We start from the raw sequence: 23,751 nt of genomic DNA on the forward strand, positions 1-23,751 counted from the left end.
TTTCTCGTCTTTCTCTATCCTTTCGCAATCTTTTCCGTTTTTAGTCATGACAACTATGACGTCATAAAGGAAGTTGACTCCATAGTCTGACAGAATAAGAAGTCACCTGTCGTTGTTTACATTTTTACAACAACAAAGTCTTGAAGAAAGAAGATGAAGTTCAAGTTTAGAGAAGAGCATACTTTTGGTAATATGATATATCTTTGATTTTTCGTTTGTATGGGGATATAAGACCTTTTAATTCGTGAATTACTGGCCTTGTTTTGGTTTGTTTTGAGACACTTATCTTTTTGTAGGTCTTTGCCCTGATTGGCCTTTTATCATAAGCAATTGGTTAATATTCATCTGATCGTTACCATTGTGAATCATGTCTTCTTTGACAATATATTGTTTAAAAGAATATATCACTATATTGTTACATTAAGAAGCAATTTGTACCAAAAGTTTTTGAAACAAAATATTTCCATGGACGATGGAAATGATGTTATAATTGGAAAAGGGTATTCTAATGTGATGTTTCGCATTGTATTAGAATTTTCTTTCGAAGGTTAAAGAAAGCTGTGTTACTAGGAATTTCGTAGAAAGAACTCTTAATGTAACATACTGAGTTAATTAAAAAAAATTCAGTGAATTTTATAAAGAAGAGAGAAAATTGAGTTGTTTATAATGTTTTTAAAAAGTATTTATGTAAATTGGATACTGAATAGCATTATATTAAAGCTATACAGGCAATATAGTTACGGTACATGTACATTTTGTTATATATAATACTGTAAATAAGTAAAATAGGATCATTTTATTGTATACAATCAAAAATATGAACTAAATGCTATTTCATATTTTTGTAAATTAAATTTAAAACTACCCTAGTTATACTTATGTGATTATGTGTTAAAAGTGAAAGAAAACTAATTTGCAGGCAGTGTTATTTTGACATTTATTGCATTTATTACAATCTTACTTTTTTTTTAAAGTTTTAAAACATGGGAAATTATGTAACACTTTTACAACAGAATAATTGAAAATTAAGGCAATTGTGTCTAAACTTATGTTTGCACCTCATACATGGATTAACCATTAACCAAACTGTTAAATTACATTAAGACACTACATGGGGCCTGATTTGGATTATATTAATTAAGGCAGTTGACATGACTGATCCACAAATAGACATTCTTATGATGTAGGATGTAATGTTTGTATATATACTTCTTATGTTATGTAAGTGTAATTTGCTTCGTGTTAACAGTGCAGTGATGTGTACAGTGTCTGATTGTATAATCAGGTGTCATGATCAAGATGATGTATATGTTGTGATAAATAATATGCATACATATTACAATCCTATTAACAAGTAGTCAAGTACAGCTGGTACATTTAATTACTAAGCTGTTCCATATCTTTCGTTTCTGTGGATAGAGGTGTATACCTTTTCAACCCTAAGATTAAACTGCACAGTTAATTAAATTTTTAAATAAACGAAAAGACAAATAAACAAAAAAAATTAATAAGTAAAAAAGAGAAATCTTCTGCAGCATTCTGAATTAAGGATTAATTGGTACTGGTTTAGTGCAACCTGAAATTATTTTTCCATTTGTTCTTTGTGCAAAAGGTGAATTTAATTATTTAATTTTTTTTATTTTTGTAGAGCAGAGACAGGCAGAATCAACAAAGATCAGAGACAAATACCCAGAAAGAATTCCTGTAATTATTTAAGACTATTACTTATTTTTTTTATTGAACACAAAATTAGAAATGCACTACTTGATTTTTATTTTTAGCTCACCTCAACGAAGTCTAGATGAGCTTATGCTATACCCCAGTGTCAGTGTCCAGGTTAAAGTTTTTGGAGTAGGTCCATTCATAAGTAACTATAAGCCAAACCTGAACCAAACTTGCATGGATGATGCATCTAGCTATTCTAGGGAAGGACACTACCAGACTTGTTCCAGGTGCTGGATCTGACCTACATTTTCCAGATGATTGACCAGGTTAAAGTTTTTGGAGCAGGTCTATTCCCAATTAAGTTACTATAAGACCTACTTGGCTAAACCTGCATGGAAGATGCATCTAGGGATGGACACTACCAGACTTGTTCCAGATGCTGGATCTGACTTACATTTTCCAGATGAGTGATTAGGCTCAATGTTTTTAGAGTAACTCTGTAATTTTATGGCCTGTTATGATTTAACTTGCATTATTGCCAATTCATGGATGATGCATCTAGGGATTGAGAAATGCAGACTTGCTTTGGATGTAGGGGGGAAAAAAGACATTTTCTTGATTAGTGATTTTGGAACAGGTCAACTCCCAATGTACTATAAGACCTAATTAACCATAACTTGCTTAAATATTGTTGTCAGGATACATATTAATTATAAAGAAAATATGATGTGACTGAGATTTGCATTACTTAAACTGATAACATTTCGTAATCTTTGATTACCTACGTTTTAAAAAAGGTCATACATGCATTCCTCAATTTAGAAAGAGTAATAAGCCAGACTTTATTCGTAGATAATAGAGTTCAATTTATAAATTTATTTTCATGAATAGGTGAAGTTGGTGTTGTATGTATAACGTAGAGTGTCCATGTTGAATATAATTTTATCTTCAAGTTTAATAAACTTCCAGAGTTCTTTTTAACCTGAACCTAAAATGTAACATATTATATTGTCTCTTGTAATTAGGTCATCGTAGAGAAAGATCCAAAATCTCAGATTCAGGACATAGATAAGCGGAAGTTTTTGGTTCCCAATGATATCTCTGTGGCTCAGTTTATGTGGATTATTAGAAAGAGGATTCAGCTGCCCTCGGAGAAAGCTATATTTCTGTTTGTAGGCAAGGTCTTACCCCAGTCCAGGTACGCACAGTAACAAAGCAAGCCCCAGGGCCATAACACTTAGACGAACTCACTTTTGATCTCAGTCTCACTTTCACAAAAGGAATATATATAATGGGAAAGTGAGATTGAGATCAGAAGTGAGCTTGTGCAAATTTTATGGCCTTGGAGCCAGATATTTATTGAATAAAAAAAAAAAAAATACAAAATTGTTAATACCAATAGATGTGTAATAGTTTAAGTAAAAAGTTGTAAAATATCGGTACTGACAAAAGAGAACCACATCCTGGCAATGCCCGGGGTCCTGAGTCAACAGGTTTCTGTTGACACCTGGCATATTTAATTAGATATTTTATGGCTTGCATTTCTCATTGAAAGGCACCAATCAAATTAATGCAGTTGGTTGAGAGATAAGAAAAACAATCAACATTTTGTAATTTTTCCGAAAGATGTCGCTTCAGTCAGCCCATAAATTTTGAGCGAAATATGCCAGGAGTCCAATAGCAAAGTGTTGACTCGGAACCCCTGGCATTGCGAGGATGAGAGAACCACAGACATCTCGTATGAATACAAAAGTAATAAATATCTAAAAATATTATTTCTCCAAATCTTTTTTTTTATGCCTGCCTTCCAAGAAGGGATGGCAAAATGCTTAGCTGCTGTCTGTCAGTCCACCAAGTTTCTGTTCATTTTCCTCACAAATAAAATTCGATATACAGATTTATCATAAGAATATCTAGGTCAAGTTTTGTTTTTAGTAAGATTGAGCCATTTTTGACAGAGTTATGCCCCTTGGACTTAGAAAAATTCCAATTATTTGCAGTTTCCGTTCATTTTCTTCGCAGCAAATGCACATAATGAAATGAAATTTGGTATACAAATTTATCATATGAATATCTAGGTCAAGATCTGTATCATGTAAGATTGAACAAGTTGGGACAGAGTTATGCCCCTTGGACTAAGAAAAAATTCAATTATTTGGGGGAGGGGGGGATAAGTGCTTTACAAACATCTCTTGTTACATATAGATTTTTTTTCAAAGTACATGTATATCCAATTGACAAGATATTTTCCTTTTTTTTCAGTGCAAGTATGGGTCAGGTGTATGAGGAACATAAGGATGAAGATGGTTTTCTATATATCGCATACAGTGGAGAGAATACGTTTGGAATGTGAACTCTTGATACATCAGCAAAATTTTCCATCATGACATTGTTCTCTATTTAATTTTTTTTTTCATTTCATTATACATTTACATCAGTTTACAAGTATGATATAAAAATATGCTAATTATTTCACAAATATAAATGTAATGATATTTTTACAAGCAACTTTTACAATGGTTTTAAATGAATAGTCATTATTTTTCTTAAAAATATGCTTGAAAAACAAAATTTCACTTTTTTGAAATTTTTATGCAAATAAAAGATATTTAATTAATCTGGTTTTCCATTTAAAAAAAAAAAGATTTCAAATTTGCAATGTGTATTTAGATTTCAATTCCAACAGTAAGTAGTAGGCAGTATTAAAAAATGTGATTGATTATTACATGTATTACTGTCTTCAATCAAAATATATATGATGAATTGAAAGTTTTTCAGCATTGTGTTACTTTTAACAACATTTTTTTAAGACTTTCTGTAACTGTAATTTGAAAGACTGAACAAATAAATGAATAATTTCTGGACTTTAAAACATGTACCTAAATACCGGTGTATAGTATCACGATACGTATACAACATAAAATGATATACCGGTATACCATAAAATCGCACATCCCTATATAAAAATATGCTAATTATTTCACAAATATAAATGTAATGTCAGTGGCTTGTATTTAATTGAAACTTTTTTATTCAGCAGATATTTAATTAATCTGGTTTTTCGTTTTTTTAAAAAAAAATTCAAATTTGCAATATATATTTGATTTTAATTCCAACAGTAAGTAGTAGGCAGATAATTATTTAAAAATGTGATCGATTATTACATGTATTACTGTCTTCAATCAAAACATGATGAATTGAAAGTTTTTCAGCATTGTGTTACTAAGTATCAGGTTGTATAATATTGTAAATACAGGTATTTACATACAGCTTTATTCAAAATACCAATCAATACAACAAAACAGAATTTTTGTATTTTGACATTCATTCAATGTTCGAACATTTTATTGGGCATATGTGATTTAATTTCTGCGTAAATTTAAATTGATTTTTTTTTTTCAAATTAAATGGCATAATTTCCCTTTTTTTAATATTGTCAGTATGAAACTTGAGAGTAATTGTGGTCACTGAAAAAAAGTTTTAAAAAGTCATGCTGTATGTATAAATAAAAAGGGGGGTTGATTTGGATCTTATGAAATTTTAACGAAAATACGTGTAATTTTATAATTATTAAATAAAACTACAGACCTCTCTTTTATTTACTGATTAATACGGTAATTCTGATCTAGTTTACATTACTTATTATTTGTGTCTGTGATATACATATATGCTGTAACATTTATTTTATAAAATGAAAATTAGGATTAAACATTCAAAGTGACTTTGCTGCACTGAGTTGGTGTTACTTCGATCCACATGTAGTGTTTTATGTTGATTATTTTCTTTTTATCACTCTTAATGTTTGAAAATGCTCTGATAAAATAAACAAGCTTACCATCTGTAACAAATTACATTACAATCTTGTCTTTTTTCACTGGTACAGAATAGTAACATTTTATTAATTTATCAAATTAAAATGACAGCATTATTTGAGATCAAATTCTTTTTATCTTGAATTGTAATCAAACAGTGGTAATTTGATAATCATATATTTGGCGTGCATTTTGTGTGTTTTATTATGGGGATAATATGAACATGAATAAATAAATATAAAGATAAAATTTAGTTTCTGGAGTTTCTATTAAATCAAACGCAGTTTTCTCCCTTTAAAGCCATCTTCTGTTTTTATGTAAACATCATGTAGACGTGCACATTCAAGACATCAAATTCTATTCTGTCTTACTGTTGGCCCATGAAAGAACGAGAAGATGTTGGAATATATGGTACAGTTGTACATGTTTATAATGAATACAATGGTCTAGTTATCTGACTTACTATGCCTGACTCTGGCACAAAGTGTTGCATCCAGAATTTCCTCGATATTGGCTTTCATCAGCAGTTGTCACTGTAAAAAGACCCATCTCTCCCGTAAAGACGGCTTCTGTTCATAGATTGGTACCCTTACAGTAAGTTTACTGGACGATTCAAACAGTAATTAATTATTACTGTAAAATTTTATCGAAGTTGTTAAACAAAAGTAATTTCAAAGTGAAATGCTAATCATGAGCCACATGATAATTTTTAATGATGGACTAACTTGCAAATAAAATTCCCAACTCCTGTGGTATAAACATGTTCATTAGTAGTCACAAGTGAAAATATATCAAATGATGAAATATAGTAACACTCAACGTATGCATCACAGGCTCTTGTTTTCAGAAATAATTTTTTAACCCATAGTACATATTTAATAATGATGACACTATCTTATAGTATGGGTTAAAAAATTATTTCTGAAGGAAGTGGCTGTGGTATGAATGTATACAATTAATGTGTTTTAGAAAGGACCAGAGGGGGTATCGATAGATGCATATGGAGTGGGCAGATTCATTTAAGTTAAATTAGTCTTTGACCATAATATGCTATGTACAGAGCCTAATTATTACTTATGTAATAATATGCATTTATGATGCAAGATTTTCTGGGCATGACTGCAAAGTTTACCACTTTCCAGCATTGGTCAATCAACTACTTTTCACTCCCTAATTCTGTAGACACATTTTTAAATCAATCTGTCTATTTTATCCGCCTCCCAACACTTTAAAGTTACAGACCAATAAACTTAATGACTCTTTTTAATATTGCATTGGTTTGTTGGATGGCAGAAAACAATTTAAGAAAAACAAGCAAGTTTATTGGTCTGTATTGTGTAATATGTTAGATGAGAAAAATGCTGTGGACCAGACCAGGATTCAAACCCGGGCCCCCTGAATCTCAGGTCAGGTGATCTACCAATTGAGCAATCTGGCCACAGGCGATCGAACTATGCTGACCTCCACATTTGCAAAGTACTTGATCTGTAGCTGTATAGTCAAAGAATAATATATAATACCATAATGCTACAGTTCTGCAGCTAAGAAATTTATTACTAAATGTACATTGAGTTGAGGAAATTGATTAAATTTACAGATGATGGAGGTTAACTGACTTATAAGGAAGATGGAATACGATGAAAATTTTGCAGACAAAATTGCTGATTTATGTTACAAGAAATATCAGTCGTTACCAAAGAAAGGGAAGCCTCAGAAAGAAAAAGAATGGACATTGTTATCCTGTATAGTTATAACAAGTAAGAAAAAACAAAACGGCAAATCCTGAACATATATAGTGTGTAGCAAGTAAGAAAAAACAACACAACATACCCAATATAAAGTTAAACAAGAGGCCCATGGGCCACATCGCTCACCTGAGCACTAAGGGTAGGAAAAAGTACAAAATGGCTTTTCATTGTAAAGTTTAAATCCAAAAGTAGTCCCATGACCAATCATGGATTTGCTATTTTTTAGAAAATGATTGTTAAAGAATTTTCCTATATATATATCTTTAAAAACTTTGGTTGGCCATTTTGGCCTAGCCCTACCCCCGGGGTTCATGATTTGAACAAATTTGAATCTACACTACCTGAGCATGCTTCTATATAAATATGATGAATTATGGCTTTGTCATTCTTGAGAAGAAGATTTTTAAAGAATTTTCCTATATATTTTTATGTAAAACTTTGGTCGGCCATTGTGGCCCCGCCCTACCCCCAGGGGTCATGATTTGAACAAACTTGAATCTACACTACCTGAACATGCTTCCATATAAATATGATGAATTATGGCTTTGTCATTCTTGAGAAGAAGATTTTTAAAGAATTTACCTATATATTTCTATGTAAAACTTTGGTCGGCCATTTTGGCCCCGCCCTACCCCTGGGGGTCATGATTTGAACAAACTTGAATCTACACTACCTGAACATGCTTCCATATAAATATGATGAATTATGGCTTTGTCATTCTTGAGAAGAAGATTTTTAAAGAATTTTCCTATGTATTTCTATGTAAAACTTTGGTCGGCCATTTTGGCCCCGCCCTACCCCCGGGGGTCATGATTTGAACAAACTTGAATCTACACTACCTGAGCATGCTTCCATATAAATATGATGAATTATGGCTTTGTCATTCTTGAGAAGAAGATTTTTAAAGAATTTACCTATATATTTCTAAGTAAAACTTTGGTCGGCCATTTTGGCCCCGCCCTACCCCCGGGGGTCATGATTTGAACAAACTTGAATCTACACTACCTGAGGATGTTTCCCCATAAGTTTCATCTTTCCTGTTACAGTGGTTCTTGAGAAGAAGATATTTTAAATATGCCACCAAATTTTCTTTAATTCCCAATTATCTCCCCTTGAATGAGGGCGTGGCCCTTCATTTGAACAAACCTGAATCCCCTTTACACAAGGATACTTTGTGGCAAGTTTGGTTGAAATTGACCCAGCGGTTCTTGAGAAGAAGTCGAAAATGTGAAAAGTTTACAGACAGACGGACAGACGGACAGCTAGAAAGACGGACAGACAGACGGACGCTGGACAAAATGTGATCAGAAAAGCTCACTTGAGCTTTCAGCTCAGGTGAGCTAAAAATAAAATCCATGATGGTCATCAAACAAATGGAATAATGGTCCTTGACTTTAATACAAATACAAATATTTATTGGCACAAACACAATTACAATAATTGGCAAAGGCACATCATCAATTGTTCATTATATATAAACAATAATCTGGTATAAAATGTAAGGCTATACATAATCATAGATAAATTGTACATCATTTGTAAAATAATTATGTTATGCAGTCATTTCTAGATGTAATACATTTTTTAATACCGTGTAAATGAGTTAAAAAAAAAAATTGTTATTTTCAGTACTTCTGGACAATGGCTATTAAAGCAAAGTTTAACTTTTTGAGTATTAGTAATAGACATATTTAATATTTTATCATGTCATGGAAAAAATTCATCAAATTCCTTTCAAAAGTTAACCTATGATTATTGTATTTATGGCAGATGAAGAGAAAATGAAATTCATCTTCAACCTCCCCTGTGTTACATATATTACAAATTCTTTTATCTATGGGTATAGAAAAATGTCTTCCTCAGTTTTCACGAAAACTCACTGGTCCGGAGACCGAGGCCAGTAAATTTTGATGTCGGGTCAGTGAAAATCAAAATTCAAGGAGTCCGATGGGCTTGTTGATTATAAAAATCATATACAGTCAAAATTTATATCAACTGACTTACTTGCGTAATTTCATTAATATATAAAATAAAAAGAACAAGGATTTGTTGTTGAATCGTATTATTATTATAACCCTATTATAACATGGATTTATTACGTAACAACCGGAACTAGCTATTTACTATTAACTAGTATGTAAAATGTGCAAAGTTCCAATGACAAAGGGCGAAAAATGGCGTCATTACAAAAGTTGAAGTACGTAAACATGTATAAATTTACAGTTAAGAAAATGTTTTTATTTCATTTTTTAAGTAAGGGGCCAGTAAAAATTTTGGTGGGCTAGTAAATTTTGAAAGTTTACTGGTCCGACTGGCCAGTTAGTTTGAAAAGTTTTCGTGAAGTCTGCTTCCTTTTTCTATGGCAAGGTTATGAGCACTAAGTCTCAATCTGCTAATAATTGATCTGTCTGTTTTCTTTCTTAATATATCAGTGTATCCGCATCGTTTGAAATTATTAAAAACAACTTGATAAAATTTTAGTTTCGATGAATTATGAATCTTTGCATATTCCTCTTGTATGCATTGATCTGATATTCTTTGTTTTATGCTTCTCAGAAGTGGTTTTATTGAATTTTCTTTTTTAATAATGAATGAAAATCCTAACTTGTTGAAAAGTGAAAAAAATTTTTAGTCCATGAGTTTGTTTTGACTGTTGTTTTATAGATTTTAAATGCTAAAGTATTCTTGGAAGTAATAATTAAGATGGTTCCAAAATTTTATACTTGAAAACGGTATTTTTGTCCACAGGGGTTGTCTACCTAAATCTGCTCTGCAAGGAGCATTAGTAGTTTTACAATGTACTCCTAAAATTTCCTTAATAAACTTCATGTGAAATTTTTCAATTATAGAATTTTCACCAATGTTATTATAAATACCCCAGATCTCAGAGCAATAAAGAAGAACTGGTGTTATAATTGAGTCAAAAAGTTTTTCCAAAAGTTTACATGGATTATCCAAACCAATTGTTTTCTTAATCTTAAAATATGCTTTTCTGGCCTTTTCCATAAGTACTGACATTGCTAAGTTTAGATTTCCATTGCATTTCAAAGTTAATCCAAGATAACAAAATTTTGAAACTGTTTGAAGGACATTTCCATTATATGTAAACTCATTCATGCAAAATTTACCATTTGAGTTAAAAATAAGAACTTTAGACTTCTCCACATTAACCTGTAATTTCCAGTTAGAACAATATGTTTCAAGGATGTTCAAACAATTTTGTAACCCAGTTTTACTTTCAGATATAAATAAAACAATATAATCAGCATATAATAAGCAATTTACAGAGATTTCACCAATTTTAACAGGATCACAATTGCCCGTTTTAAGTTCATCAACAATACCATTAATAACAAGAGGCCCATGGGCCTTATAGGTCACCTGAGCATCATGCAACAACTTTCAAATGATTGAATTTGGTTCATGTTTTAAGCTAGATGCTATTGCATTCACGATTTTGAAAGAGGCACCAATGCTAATCATAACTATACACTTAGCAATTGTTTGGTTTGTTTACTTAATACCCATAAGCAGGGTAGGGGAACAAAAATGTATGTCAACTAATCAGTAATATTCAGCGATAATCAGGAGTGCTCCTACCACACATGAATCCCTGACCCTAGGTCTACACATTGCACAATTTTTGAAAAGGCACACTCGCTTATCAAAAATGTTTGATTTATACCAAGGAGCATATTTCAAACAATTCATTTTCAGTATATAAGTAGAGCCCCCCCCCCCAAATTTTGGTATCCCAGTCCCAGGGGCCTTAAAATTCACAATTCTGGAAGAAGAGACCATCATAAATATGTAAATAGTTCATCTGCTTATTACCCAGAAGTAGAGAAAAAGATTTTCATGGATGTAATGCATTTTCACTATATAATCAATAGAGCCCTGCCCTAACACCATAACCCCTGACCCTGGGGCAATAAAATTCATAATTTATGTAGAGACACTCTTGCTCATCATAACTATGTACTTAATTAGTTTATTTAATACTCAGAAGCAGAGAAGAAGATTTTCAAAGATTTAATGCATTTTCACTATATAATCAATACAGCCCCGCCCTAACACCATAACCCCTGACCCTGGGGCCAAAAAATTCACAATTTTGGTAGAGGCACTCTTGCTCATAATAACTATGTACTTAATTAGTTTATTTAATACCTAGGAGCAGAGAAGAAGATTTTCAAAGATTTAATGCATTTTCACTATATAATCAATACAGCCCCACCCTAACATCATAACCCCTGACCCTGGGGCCAAAAAATTCACAATTTATGTAGAGACACTCTTGCTCATCATAATTATGCACTTAATTAGTTTATTTAATACTCAGGAACAGAGAAGAAGATTTTCAAAGAAATAATGCATTTTCACTATATAATCAATACAGCCCCGCCCTAACACCATAACCCCTGACCCTGGGGCAATAAAATTCACAATTTATGTAGAGACACTCTTGCTCATCATAATTATGCACTAAATTAGTTTATTTAATACTCAGGAACAGAGAAGAAGATTTTCAAAGAAATAATGCATTTTCACTTTATAATCAATAGAGCCCCACCCTAACACCAGAACCCCTGACCCAGGGGCCATGAATTTCACAATTTTGGTAGAGGACTCAATGCTGATTACAATCATACCAACAGTTTGACTGCTTGATGTCCAGGAGTAAAGAAGAAGATTTTTAAAGATTGCACTAATTTTAGTGGTTTTTGCCCCACCCCCCAGGCCCCAGGGGGGCAGGGACCACGAAATTCACAATTTTTGTTCCCCTTTACCCATAGATGCTTTATGCCAAAATTTGTTGAAATTGGTTCAGCGGTTTCAGAGAAGAAGCTGAAAATGTTTAAATGTTGACGCACGACGAACGACGGACGACGAACGACGACGGACGAAAACGGATAGCAATAGGTCACCTGAGTTTACTCAGGTGACCTAAAAATGTTAAAAAGAGATGGGCTTAAAATATCGCCTTGCTTAACACCACATTCAGATGTGAATGTTTTTACTGAGACCATTAGTAAACTTAATCTTAGTTTTTGTATTTTCATACATTGAAAATATAATATTGAACAAATTGGTGTGTATATTGGATTTCAGAAGTTTATAATAAAGTCCAACCCTCCATATAGTGTCAAAGGCTTTACGGAGATCAATGAAAGCCACATAAACCTTTTGCTTTCTGTTTTTATAATAATCGGTTACAGTCTTAATTGTCAAAATATGATCTGATGTTCTGCTTTTCTCTTTAAAACCAATTTGATTTTCACTAATAAGTGATGTGTCCTTAATAAAATCTAGCAATCTGAAATGAATAATCCTATTGAAAAGCTTTCCCAAGTTTGATGTAATAGATATACCTCTATAATTACAGGGATCAAGTTTGTTACCAGATTAAAGAGCACCAGAATACTTTCATTCCATAAAGTAGGAAATTGTCCCGAGTTTAAAATAAAGTTGAACAGTTTTTGTAGTGGTTTCAGTAATATACTGCCTCCATGTTTTAGCATTTCATTTGAAATAAGATCCATGGATGTACTTTTACCTTGCTTTAGATTTTTTATGGCATTCATTATTTCGTGAGTTGTGATAGGGGGACTAACATCATTCTCTAGTTTCTGTTTTAAAACATTAAACTGTTCCGTAATGAATTTGTGGAAATCATTCTGATTGCTATTTGCAGTATTCAGTGTTTTGAAGTACTGGTAAAATATTTCACAGGGAAGATCAGGAGGGTTGTTATGCATATTCTGCATTTTATCTAGTTTGTTTAACATTTTCCAAAATGTTTTGGGATTTGTATCAAGATTGTTGTTAATTTCAAGACAAATTTTTTGTTTGTATAATTTTTCTTCATGTTTACATAGCCTTCTATATTTAGACCTATATTTAATAAATAAAAAAATGTACTCTGCTTCTTTGCATCTTTATATTAAAACCAGACCAAAACTGTAGGAGTAGCATTTTGAAAAATTGTTTACAGACAGACGGACAGACACTTTACTATTGCTTAAGCTCTTCCGGTCTCTGACCACTTGAGCTAAAAAATAGGGAAAAAAATACCGCATATGGGATTGTTTACACATACTGGTTATACTGATGTATGATTTTTTCATTTAGAAAATAAAGAAATGAGAGTTGTCTCCCTTGGTACAGGGACAAAGTGCATTGGGAAGAGTAAACTAAGCCCTAATGGTAAGTAAAAAGTTTAACTTAAGTAATAAGTTATAAAAGTTTAAGTGCTAATTACAGGTTAAAAAGTAAGTCTCAATGAAATGTTATTGTTATAAAACAAATAAAAAAAAGTCTGCACAGACAACTCTGAACTTAGGAGTAGAGTTTATTTTAGCTCCAAGTGAGCTTTTCTGCATGATCACATTTTGTCTGCCGTCCGTCTTTCCGTAAACTTTTAATATTTTCTACTTCTTCTCAAGACCCACTAGGTCAATTGTAACCAAACTTGATACAAAGCATCCTTTGGTGAAGGGGAGTTTAAATTCTTGAATTGAAGGGCCAAGTTCCTTTACAAGGGGAGATAATCAAGAAAAGACAAAAATAGGATGGGGTCATTAAAAAAGCTTCTTCTCAAGAACCACTGGGCCAGAAAAGCTGAAACTTATGTTGAAGCATCCTTGGGTAGTGTAGATTCTAAATTGTTCAAATCATGATCCCCAGGGGTAGGACGGGGGCACAATAGGGAATCCAAGTTTTGCATTGAAATATATCCGATTTTAAAAAAAAAATCTCAAGAACTACTGGGCCAGAAAATCTGAAACTTATGTGAAAGCATCCTGGGGTTGTGTAGATTTTAATTTGTCCAAATTATGCCCCACGGGGAAGGATGGGGTCACAATAGGTATTACAAGGGGAAATCTAGTAAAGAACAGCATGGTCAAAACTACTCAGGTGAGCGATGTGGCCCATGGGCCTCATGTTTAATCTCTCTGCATTAACTTTTCTTTTATCGAATGCATTCTGTGTGAATCTTTTTGTCAGACACATTATCAATTGATCACCTAATGAAATAGTTTTTAACTGAAATAATGATAAAAAGGAATGCCAATTGTCTTGTTCGACCTTGTTATTGAATGAATGACATTCAATTCTTACTATTCTTTTTAACATTCACCAGTAGTTCTGTATAAAATTGAGTTAGAAACTAGAATTAAAATTAATTCAAATTTATATATCAGCAATGATACACTTAAAATGTCAGAATCTCTCTTTTTCTAGGTGATACAGTAAATGACAGCCATGGAGAAATACTGGCACGGAGAGCCTTTCTGAGGTATCATTTTGAATGCACAGTTTGAGCTTAGCAAATGATATTCTCAAAAGGATGATTAAAAGAATAGAAAGAAACATTTTTCTTCTAGATATTTATATGCTGAGCTGACAGAAGCCTACAGTGGGAGAAAGAGTGATATTTTTACAGCTCCGGACATGACTTCCAACAAGTGTGGACTTAAATCGGGTGTCCATTTCCATCTCTTCTCCAGCCACACCCCATGTAAATATATTTCCTTGAAGTAAAGCAAAACTAGCTGAAGCTTGACATATCTATTTTTGAAGCTATCTGATTTTTTAAACTGATTTATTATTTCGAAGAATGTTGAAAATTAACAAGGCAACTTGTTTTAAACTGAAGCACTGAAAATAATAGACTATACATGTATCTACCCCAGTAGTAAATCACGATGGTCTTTTAGCTCACCTCAGCGAAGTCGAGAAGGATTTATGCTGTACCCCCAGATTCAGCATCTGTGTTGTCATCCTAGTTAAAATTTTAAGAGCAGGTCTCGTTTCCAAGTAACTAGAAGGCCTTCTTGGACCCAGCATTGGAAACCATGGGTTTTCTCTTTGTTAAACTGCATTCAACATTGAATGTACACATGTAATTGTACCCATGGGTTCCAATGATGCCTGCAACCTAACTTTCAAGGATCATACTTAATGGAATGGACACTACCAGATTTGCTTTCAGAGACCAGGCTTAAGTTTTAGAAGCAGGTCTCATGATTCCCAAGTAACCAAGCCCTATCTGGACCAACATTTTCTGGATAAGTGACCAGATAAAGCTTTTTAAGTACATGTAGTTTCATTCTTAGGTAAGCCTTCCTAGATCAAACTTGCTTGGATGATGCATTTAAGGATGCACAGTACCAGACTTGCTTTGGAAGCTGGATCTGATCTAGCATTCATTGGAACAGGTTTACTCTCAAGTAACTGTAAACCCTACCATGATCAAACTTGCTTTGATAATGCATCTTAAGGATGCACATTGCAGACTTGCTGGATATGACCTCCATTTTTCAGAGTAATGAAACAGAGCTGGTCCTTTCCCAAGACACTATAAGCTATATGAAACTTGATCTGGTGATTCCTTGGGGTGCATAAAACCAGATTTGGAAGTTGGACCCGATTTACATTTACAGAATGATCAAACAGTTAAAGATTTTGAAGCAGGTCCATTTTCAAGTATTTATATGTTCTACTTGGACCAAACTTGTAAAGCTGTTTTATATTTGAATGCACACTACCTGAATATTTGAGTGCTTTGAATCTTTGCCTTACCTCAGACAAAATATGTCGAGATGAGCTTTGTAATATTTGGTAATGAGAGTTTCTTTCAGGCGGTGATGCTTCAATTTTCCCCAAAGATGAATTGTCTGGGAAAGAGGAAGTTGACTGGGATTCATTTTGTTGGCAGTATGGTAGGAAGAGGAAACTGGATACAGAGAGTGACAGCATGGCCAAATGTCCTAAAGTAGACAACTCAGATAGCAGTTCACACTGTAAAAGCAGGGACTCAGCAGCTGGGGACATTAAAGCCAGTTATTTAGAGAATGTTGGAGACAAGGATCAGAAAAATTCAAATATTAACGAAGATGAAATAAAAATTCAGTCCTGTAGTTTTTATTGTGGAGATAAAAGTGACACATCTTCAGAACATTCTGTCCAAGGAAACCAGAAGGAGGGATCTCAGTCATCCAAGCATCCTGTCCAATCAGAAAGCATAAAACAGTGTGACCAGAATTCTGGGCATTTTATTAGATCAGGATCTCTAAAGCAGAATTTGCCATCTCAGTGTAAAGACATCTTAGAGTGTAATGAAAAATTTCAGGACAATCAGAGCAGCTCAAAGGGAGATAACCAAATCCAAAATAGACTGCAAGATATTTATAGGACAGGAGCAAAGCCTGTTGCAGGGGGAGGGGAGGATCCACTTGGGGTGGGGTCAGAATACCACTCTGTGGGTCTCTTTAGAATTAAGCCTGGCAGAGGGGAGAGAACTCTGTCCATGAGCTGCAGTGACAAAATAGCCAGGTGGAATGTCCTGGGATGTCAAGGGGCATTACTCTGTCATTTTCTTCAGAAGCCAGTGTATTTCTCCTCTATCATCATTGGCAGGTAAAAAAAATCACTTCATTTTTTTGCAAGAAGAGAAGATTGTATAAGTAAGTCATATAGATATAGTTACATGTATTTGCAAAAATCCAATAACTTGAAACTAAAATTTTGTTGAATATCAAACTAGATTTTATGACAAGGAAAAGTTCATAATTTTTTGACAGGTGTCCATTCAACCAAAAAGCAATAACAAGGGCAGTAATAGAAAGATCGGAGGGCATTAAAGACCTGCCAGAGGGATTTCATGTCACACGACCAGCCATCCTACAGTCAGATAAAGTGTTTAGTGATGGGAAAGCTTGTGTAGACAAACAGTCAAAAGGAAAAGTGGTTCCCTCTTCAGCAGGTCTGTATATACAGTAAAACTCGGTTATAACAAAGTCACTGTGACCTATGAAATTACTTTGCTATGTCCGAATTCATTTTATTTGCCTCAATATGGATAAATTTATATGTGTTATAAATTTGCAATAGACTAAACGCGTTTTACTGTATAAAAAAAACCTCAATGCTTTGTCACAAAGTTTTTAATTTCTTTAAACTCAAGTAACCCTTAATGCCTCAATATTAAATGTGTTTGAATTGAAAGACAGGGGAAATAACCTGGAATCCTGGTTTAATGTATTTGTATTAAGATGTTACTGTAAATGTATTATATTTAGCATGTACGATATTTGGCAGATATTGATTTTTGATCAAATAAGCCTAGACTCAATTTCACACATTTCTTTATATTCTAACTTGTATGTGCAAGACATTTAGCATACCGGTACTTGAATTAGCAAAATTTTTTCCACCAGTGGTGCTAAAAAGAATACACAGCCAAATGTTTACAGTATTTTTTACCTTTTGAGATGGAAAACCATATTCACAAAGCTGAGAGAAAAAATGTAAATCAGATCGTTCTTCATTGGACATTGTTGTTTGTAGCTATTATATGGTGGGATTCCATGGAAACACCTGAAGTTATCAATGAGGGCAAACCACAAGGTCTCACCAAAAAGGACTGTCTAAAAGATCCAGTGAAAGCAAGGTACTGTATAAACTTAAGGAATGCTGCATTGTGTCCACCATGTGTCAAATAAGCTTGAGTTTATTCTGAAGAGTAATTCTTTCATACAATTCATTTGTTTCATTGAAGTTGACATCAAGAAGATGCTTGAGTTTCTTATTGACAATATATATGTGGTTTTTGGAGACCAGGTATTCCAACAATCTGTTGGAATTCCCATGGGTACAAATTGCACTCCGTTATTAGCAGACTTATTTTTATATTCATATGAAGCAGAATTTATATTTATGCAAAATCTTGTGCGTGAAAACAAGAAAACACTTGCTGTGGCCTTCAACTCGACATTTAGATATATCGACGACGTATTGTCAATTAATAAAGATAATTTCCATTCCTACGTTGATACAGTATATCCTGGTGAGCTTGAGATAAAAGATACCACAGAGTCCGACACTTCTGCTTCATACTTGGATATTTTACTTGAAAAAGACACTAATGGTAATCTAACAACCAAGCTATATGATAAACGTGATGACTTTAACTTTTCTTTCGTCAACTTCCCTTACTTATGCAGCAATATACCTTCATCACCTGCATACGGAGTATATATATCTCAGTTGATTCGATACACAAGAGCATGCTCTACGTATGAACAATTTCTAAAACGAGGTAAATTATTGACAAGCAAGTTGATGAAACAAGAATATCAGCAGTCTTGTTTAAAGTCATCATTTCTAAGTTCTATGGTCGATACAATGACCTTGTCAGCAAATACAATTTATCATTGAGTCAAATGCTGACTGATGTTTTTCATACCAATTGTTAGTCTATTATCTATACAATGAATTGACGACGGATTTTTTTAGCTCACCTGAGCCGAAGGCTCAAGTGAGCTTTTCTGATCACATTTTGTCCGGCGTCCGTCTGTCTGTCTGTCTAGCTGTCCGTATCATGTGTCGGTAAACTTTTCACATTTTCGACTTCTTTCAAGAACCGCTGGGCCAATTTCAACCAAACTTGCCACAAAGCATCCTTGGGTGAAGGGAATTCAAATTTGTTCAAATGAAGGGCCACGCCCTTTTCCAAGGGGAGATAATTATGAATTAGTGAAAAATTATTGGCATTTTTAAAAAATCTTCTCAAGAACCACTGGGCCAGGAAAGATGAAACTCATGTGGAATCATCCTCAGGTAGTGTATATTCAAGTTTGTTCAAATCATGACCCCCGGGGATTGGGCGGGGCCACAATGGCCGACCAAAGTTTTACATAGAAATATATAGGAAAATTCTTGAAAAATCTTCTTCTCAAGAAACACAAAGCCATGATTGGTCATCTTTATATGGAAGCATTCTCAGGTAGTGTAGATACAAGTTTGTTCAAATCATGACCCCCGGGGTAGGGCGGGGCCACAATGGCCGACCAAAGTTTTACATAGAAATATATAGGAAAATTCTTGAAAAATCTTCTTCTCAAGAATAACAATGCCATGATTGGTCATATTCATATGGAAGCATCCCCAGGTTGTGTAGATTCAAGTTTGTTCAAATCATGACCCCCGAGGATAGGGCGGGGCTACAATGGCCGACCAAAGTTTTACATAGAAATATATAGGAAAATTCTTGAAAAATCTTCTTCTCAAGAAATACAAAGCCATGATTGGTCATATTTATATGGAAGCATCCCCAGGTAGTGTAGATTCAAGTTTGTTCAAATCATGACCCCCATAGAAATACATAGAAAAATTCTTTAAAAATCATCTTCTCAAGAATAGTAAAGCCATGATTGGTCATGGGACTTCTTTTGGATTAAAACTTTTCAATAATAAACCAATTTCCTACTTTTTCCTAGCCACAGTGCTCAGGTGAGCGATGTGGCCCATGGGCCTCTTGTCCGTTATTTCCTGATCATGACAAGGAGCACACAGCGAGTGTGACTGGTCGGCAGGGGATGCTCACTCTTCCATGGCACCTGATCCCACCTCTGATGTTTTGGGGGTCTGTGTTTGCTCTGCTCTTATTTTGTGTTAATATGTTATGGTCTTTGAGATGAATACTGTTCGTTATCTCCATATCCTTCTTTCAGGAGCAGGATCTGTAGCAGAGAGTTGTTCAACTGTTTTGTCAGACTTCTGAAATCTGTTGAGATACAGAATCTGCCTCACATTGAAAATAGGTAACTTCTTTTCTGCTGCATACACTGACCATCAAGATTTTCATGTAAAACCTTTCTTCCAAAAACAAGATACCAGAAAAGAACCTACATGTATGATCATTGAGCCTATTTTACCGTGCTTAAATTGTTGAATTATTTTCTTTTATGGGTTTTTTTTTTGTGGAAAAAATATAAAGTGTTTCAAAGGATGAAATTTTGTGGTTACATATATACATGTAGCCTGTACATGTACATCAATATTCAGTGAGATGATAAAATTATGGGTATAAAGTGGTGCCCACAAAAATTGAACCCCATTAATGATCCCATAGTAGACCACAGGCAGCAATTGTACATCAAATTAGATGTCAGCATGATGCCCAGATTGCATACTGACCAGATCATGTGCTTAAAAGTGCTTGGATACAGATTTGAAGTTCATATTTTCTCAAATTTTTGGTATAATATTATGGCATGTTTCCATGCCATTTCACATGGAAATATAAAAAAAATCTTATTTCATCTGGAAATTATTGAAACTGTTAATTCTGGGACGTGTTTGATTGATACATGTTTGCATTTTCACAAAGTAAATTTTATCTTTAATACTTAAGAAAAGTAGTAATGTTGTCCTTTTAAAAATATTTATTTAAATTAATGAACTGGATTGAACATTACGCATAAATGCTAATAATCGTTCTTTTGTTGTGTTTTCATGAAAAATACTAAACTATAATCCATAAAATAAAGAGTAGAAATGTCAGAAAGCAAAACCACCTCTCTAGTATTGTTAATCCTTGCTCAGTGATGTGTGCCGAGTTTAACAAATTGAATACATCCATAAAACATAAACTCTGTTTGTAATTAGGGAGTGAGCTCCATTATTGTTAATGTCTACATTTCACAAGGTGTGTTCAATTTGTTAAACTCTGCACATATCACTGAGCACAGACTGGCAACACTGGTGAGCTGGTTTTGTTTTCTCACTTTTCTGGATTATAGCTTTAATATATTTCATTAATACATAAGAAAATTTCTAATGTTCTTAAATATTAAGGATCAAGTTTGATGCATGAAAGTGTCGATTAAATGTCTTGAAATTTGCAGTTTCAATAATTTCCATATACAATGTACACTGTAATAAGTTTTCTATTATACTTCTGTGTGAAATTCTACAGCAACACACAAGTCGTGCTATTATACCAAAAATTTGAAGAAAAAATACTGGCTTCAAATCTGTCTTCAAACACCTTTAAGGCAATCTCTATTTTTTCAGTGCTTTAAAACCAAATGCCAGTTATTTTGACTGGAAGATGGCCTCAGAAAATTATCAAAGAGCCTGGCAGAAACTCCAAGCATGCTATAATTCTTGGAGCCAGAAACCAGAGGAACTTTTGAAATTCTACTCTGATGTTAGATAGGAAAATTTGGAAATCTTGTAGCTGAAGCGACATCTACGTGATATTGGTGAAATACTACTGGCAACTCATCACAATTCTACTGCATTATCTATACAAGTTAATTCCAGGCCTTGTTAGAGTCACATACAATATATTTTACTTGTGATATTTTTATTTATAAATAAAGAAAAGACAACAAGATTTACTTCACCCTACTTTTATTGAAAAATGTGTCTACATAAAATATGGCAGGATTTGTCTGTGATGCTGAATAAAAAAAGATGTGTACATGTTTATCAAACTGAGACACTCCTAATGTGGCGTCCTGGTGAAAGGGTCAAATGAAAGGTCAGATTACAAAATGGCTGACTAGTTTTTCTGGCAAAACAGATGAAATTTTGACAGATAATGACAATTATTGCCCACTGCCCCTAACAACAAAGGACTAAAGAAATTTCACAACTAAATACTAACTATTACATTGAACAAACTAACCAAGCTTATTACTTCTAAATTATTGCAAAAAATCAATGAAAGCACCATAACATATCTGTTATTACAAACAGAATGTTAGATTTCTGTTGAATAATACTGCATCAATAAATTTTTACTACATTCAGAGCTATAGAATAACAACACATCACACCTGCCCTTATACACACGATTAACAACATAACAAAATATAGCATAAAATCTGAAATAAATAAAAATTTGTTCATTGTTTTATACATCAATGTCCATTTACTTTCTACGAGTAAATTAATATAAATCTGCACCACGTTGAACCTTTACCTCTCTTAAATGATAAAGTGCATTTCAAAACTTGATCAAAGCATAAAATACCTGTATCACATTCAGTGAATCTTTAAATCTGAGAACTTAAGACAACAAATCTCTGAGATTCATTAACAAGAAGTTGAGTATAGATAAAGAACAAATGCATCACAGAATATATAAAAAGTCAATAGGAGAGTAGATAACCTTGTAGGATTCCTGCAACTAAATAAAAATTTATCACAGTCATTCATTCACCATGTTAAACCAAATTACGTCAAACCACATCACCAAACCTAAAATTGGTCAACACTGGGTGATGAGTACATTTTCTTACAAAAAAAAAATACAACTTTAAAATAAATTCCAGTCTGAACAGTACAAAATTACTTTTGCTTTCAAAACTTCAGTTTTGTTTTCATTTTATGTCAATTTAAAAGTGGATACTGAAATAACAACAATTTAAAATGAGTTTTATGATTATACATTTAAATACATGTACATGTAGATAATGTACTTTAGAAATGTTTAATAAAAACTTCATGGAAAATGTGTATTTATCTGTAGAGTAACCTCCCTTTACCCTGTGTCTGTAAAAATACAATGGAGACAAATAACTTATGAAATAAAAAAAAGTTCACCCTTTTCATGGATTACTTATTAAAATATGAGTCAATTAAATTATGGATGGAGGATACAGATTTGAATAAAATGAGGGACTTCTGAGATGAACTTTGAACTGAAAGACTTAAATGAACGGGACAACTCCTTCCATAGAGACAGTTTGATGTTGACTAAACCTTCACACAGTATAAATAACCAAACAGCAATCAAATATAGGAAATACACATGGTAATAAATATAAATACACTGAACATTAGTAGTATGGTCAATACATGGATGGTCTAAAATACATCAAACATTTTAGTTCACTAGGGATACGTTTGATATCTATTACTTGAAACTATACAGGACCAAAATAGATAATTTATACAAAGTTATTATGGCTTTTTTTAAAGAGTGGTCTTTAATCGATGTAGTTTCCATGCAGTGGCTGTTTAATCCAGAGTTGTGTACCCTTTGACATCCATTACACTGCATCAGAGAAGGAGTTCACCATATCTATCTCATCAGAATTCAATCCACTTTTCAGAGTACGTCGCACTGCAATAGAAATTAAAAACTTGTGTGTTATTTAAATCTACTTACTAAAACTTATGAAAGAATATAATTAAGTTATAGACAGTTAACAACACATATACTAAGTTTCGTCAATGCATTTATAAGAGATGATTTTCTAAAAAAAAAAAAATTTCCCATGCCTTCAATCTAACGAACACTTTATACACTGACATATCATTTCCACATTTATAGTTACAGATATATACAAAATGACAGGCATAATAAATGCTAGTTATTAAACACATTGTGAATGTTAATAGTACATCATTAATAATGGTATTCAATGCTGTCTTTTATCAGTGCTACTCAGCAATTAAATGTGAAAATCTATAAACAGAAGTCAACATTTTTTTCAGAGCTAAATCAATCTAATTTACTTAACATTGCCATATATATATACCTCACATAATGAAACTATTACAAATATTAGATTTAAAAACAAAAATATTTCAAAATGCAAAACAACTAGCAAACCCAAATTCAATTGTCATACCATTCCTCATGCTATCTTTAACGTTCCTTAAACTACATGCTGTCTCGGGGAGCTTTTTATGGATTTTCAAAAACATTTTTATTTCCTTAT

The 23,751-nt window shown here is 33.1% G+C and overlaps 3 protein-coding genes across 3 annotated transcripts in view; 2 read left to right on the forward strand and 1 right to left on the reverse strand.

Moving 5' to 3' along the window:
- The first annotated feature begins 55 nt into the window (after positions 1-55).
- Positions 56-4,156, forward strand: LOC134279999 (gamma-aminobutyric acid receptor-associated protein-like 2). The gene is made up of 4 exons (XM_062762397.1): positions 56-187; positions 1,649-1,704; positions 2,691-2,863; positions 3,928-4,156. The coding sequence occupies exons 1-4, from the start codon at positions 154-156 to the stop codon at positions 4,016-4,018; spliced, it is 354 nt and encodes a 117-aa protein (XP_062618381.1). The 5' UTR covers positions 56-153; the 3' UTR covers positions 4,019-4,156.
- A 1,661-nt stretch (positions 4,157-5,817) lies between these two features.
- On the forward strand, positions 5,818-21,654 carry LOC134280003 (tRNA-specific adenosine deaminase 1-like). Its single transcript, XM_062762405.1, has 10 exons — positions 5,818-6,071; positions 7,075-7,234; positions 13,358-13,432; positions 14,471-14,525; positions 14,614-14,747; positions 15,871-16,648; positions 16,813-16,994; positions 17,579-17,681; positions 19,744-19,833; positions 21,089-21,654. Exons 2-10 carry the CDS (start codon positions 7,105-7,107, stop codon positions 21,231-21,233), a joined length of 1,692 nt encoding a protein of 563 aa, XP_062618389.1. The 5' UTR covers positions 5,818-6,071; positions 7,075-7,104; the 3' UTR covers positions 21,234-21,654.
- The window catches only part of LOC134280002 (FH1/FH2 domain-containing protein 3-like), a 52,368-nt gene continuing 50,030 nt past the window's right edge, over positions 21,414-23,751 (reverse strand). The window contains 1 exon segment of the mRNA XM_062762404.1: positions 21,414-23,150. Within this exon segment, the coding sequence (XP_062618388.1) occupies positions 23,077-23,150 (74 nt within the window). The 3' untranslated portion in view covers positions 21,414-23,076.

The sequence above is a fragment of the Saccostrea cucullata genome, unplaced genomic scaffold (assembly GCF_032062105.1).
Source record: "Saccostrea cucullata isolate Sc308-1 unplaced genomic scaffold, CSIRO_AGI_Scuc_v1 ctg152, whole genome shotgun sequence".
Lineage (NCBI taxonomy): Eukaryota > Metazoa > Mollusca > Bivalvia > Ostreida > Ostreidae > Saccostrea > Saccostrea cuccullata.